This window comes from Pundamilia nyererei, unplaced genomic scaffold, assembly GCF_000239375.1.
Source record: "Pundamilia nyererei isolate P.nyererei 1_Seehausen unplaced genomic scaffold, PunNye1.0 scaffold00070, whole genome shotgun sequence".
Taxonomy (NCBI): Eukaryota; Metazoa; Chordata; class Actinopteri; order Cichliformes; family Cichlidae; genus Pundamilia; species Pundamilia nyererei.
In genome coordinates, this window is record NW_005187471.1 from 2,766,011 (window position 1) to 2,768,405 (window position 2,395).

General features: G+C 38.6%; 2 protein-coding genes across 3 annotated transcripts in view; one reads left to right on the top strand and one right to left on the bottom strand.

Annotated features, from left to right (window-relative positions):
* Window positions 1–893, bottom strand: part of nenf (neudesin neurotrophic factor) — a 5,215-nt gene extending 4,322 nt beyond the window's left edge. The window contains exons 1-3 of the mRNA XM_005736745.1: window positions 676–893; window positions 476–536; window positions 186–289 (exon numbers count right to left, since the gene is read on the bottom strand). Coding sequence (XP_005736802.1) covers window positions 186–289; window positions 476–536; window positions 676–816 — 306 coding nt within the window. The 5' untranslated portion in view covers window positions 817–893. The remainder of the gene's footprint in view (window positions 1–185; window positions 290–475; window positions 537–675) is intronic.
* Window positions 894–1,280: 387 nt separating this feature from the next.
* The window catches only part of pacc1 (proton activated chloride channel 1), a 6,476-nt gene continuing 5,361 nt past the window's right edge, over window positions 1,281–2,395 (top strand). For both annotated transcript variants that reach the window (XM_005736746.1, XM_005736747.1), the window contains exon 1: window positions 1,281–1,559. In XM_005736746.1, coding sequence (XP_005736803.1) covers window positions 1,524–1,559 — 36 coding nt within the window. In that variant the 5' untranslated portion in view covers window positions 1,281–1,523. The remainder of the gene's footprint in view (window positions 1,560–2,395) is intronic.

Genomic DNA, 2,395 nt, shown 5'->3' on the forward strand with positions numbered 1-2,395 from the left:
ATATGTATTTGTTGCATTTAGTGTCTTCATCCTCCCCCTACCTGTTACATTCAATCTGCACGGCCAAAAAGAAATTTGGGGGGAGGGGGGATCTCTTGCATTAAATGTCAAGTAGAGCAGAATATAAAGAAATGAGGGGTGAATCAAGAGTTTTGCACAGTACTCTACGTTCAGCTGAAACTCACAGTGTCTGATGTCAAGTCTGCGGGGTCCAGTGACATCTTGGCCACAGCTCGAGTGGAGTCCTTACCTACCAGCGCATTATATGGAGCATCTTTTCCATAAAACTCTGGAATGGGTGAAATAAAATGCACATTAAAATCAACGCGCTGACAGCAGAGACTAATAAGCAAATGACACGAGTCAGGTTAGTTTATAGAGAAAGCCTTCTAATGTGTTAAATCACTTTTTATTAGAACTGACTTTAATGACTGATTTGAATCCAGGAGTTAGATAATGTTTTTTCTACATCTACCTTTTCCCTTGGTGACATCAAACACAACCCCTTTTACTGCCATATAAATAGGCTGGCCCTCCTATAATAGGAAAAGAAAGAGCGATGATAAATATAGATGACTCTTAACAAAAAATAAATAAAATACATGCACGCACAAGTAGACACGCGAGTTCATTTTCAGCAGCACATGCCGGGATTTTATTTCTCCAACAGTTTACCTCGCTGCCGTCGTATCTCTGCAGCTCCTCCTCGGTGAATAAACGGACAGGTTTTGGAGCAGTTTTGTGTTTTACTTTAGCATCTTCCGCTAAAGCCACGGCGAGGATGATAAATAAGACACAAAATCGCGCTGTTGCCATGGCAAGGTCGTTGTTTAAACAAGAAGTTCAGGCGGAAACTTCTTCATCCACTTCCCTTTCAATGCCCAGGTACTCTCTGGTCGTGATGCATTTGAAAGCCTCGGAAATTTCACCGACATTATTTTAAACCAGTTCTCGCTGATATTTGTTTATATTCTGGACTATAAGCAATGAAGATGTGATTTTTGTGCATTTATTTGTCATTTGTATAGATTTTATTTAGACATAAATTTAAAAAATGTCATAAATATCTTATGAAAAACATAACACCATAGTCAAGTTCATTTGAGTAAAAAAATAAACTTGTAGGAATGGGGTGGCATTTCAGTAAAAATGCGGTTTCTTGTCGCAGTAGTATGTTGTTTTTTTTTAGATAAATGAGTTTTCTCATAAGTACATGAACGCAGCATTAGGAATCAACCTAAGGTAACGAGCTAGGACACAAGGAAGCCACAACAAGGAAACAAGATCGCATTGAATCGCGGCCCATGGGTCCCCTGTTATTATCGTGGGTTGGGCCTTTATCTACTTCTCCAAAACCCCCAGGGGTGGGTGCTGGTGTCTTTTTTTTTTTTAACTGTGAGACTTGAGCTCGGTGGAATGTGGTGTTTTTAAACATGTCAGGTTTATTAGGAGCAATCTGCTGAGTTGGCACCAAAAGCTTGAAGAGCTGCTTTAGGTGAAGTCACTGGAAGTTCCGCAGAGGAATGCTCAGAAAAGGAAGGTCCCTCTCATACCAGGAGGTAAGTTACAAGTTCCTTCGTGTTTGTGTTTCACTCTGAAATCTTTCATGTTTGTCTCAGTAATCACAGGACTGCTACAGACTGTAGGCTTCTTTTTTTTTATTGTCTCTGAGGACAGCAGTAAAGTCTTTTTCTCTCGCTGTGTCCATGCTCCTGTCGGGCATATTTGACATCATGTGACTGAGCAGCCGTTTCCTGATTTCATGTTTCCTTTGGGTTTTAGCTATAGTTGCAGTATTCATTTAGATTATTCGCCAGTTCTTATTTTAAGCTTTAAAATAGCTGCAGAAATGGCGTAAAACCTTTTAAAACCACTGGTCGGTATGGCCATTTTAAAGCCTCGCTTGCATTTGGAGCCAGCGCTGACTTGGTCATTAAGTTTGTGGTGCTGTCAGGTGTTTTCATTGTTTAGGCTCTCCTCACTGAAAGATGGTTTGGACATAATGTAAAACAGACAGTGTGATACTTTTTTTTAAAAATGTGTATTTTTGTTGTTGTAAGTACATTTACCTTTAACTTATAACCACTGACCTTAAATATCAACACCAGATAAGTTAAACTGTTTTGTCATTGGAATATTTGATTGCAGGTCAGTGAAATAAAAGAAACAGTAATCATTGTTGTTGTGACTAAATGTCAGGTTTGTAGAAGGCAAAAGTAGTGAAATGTTACTGTTTTCTATATTTTGTAATTTCTTTTGAGACAGGGGGTCTTAAAAGAAGGGGTTAAAGTGGGATTTAACAGATTTAACAGATGAGGGAATCCGAAAATTATTTAAAGAAAATAATTACAAGATGTGAAAATTTGTACTGTGAGCTCGAGCAGATTTGTTTTTT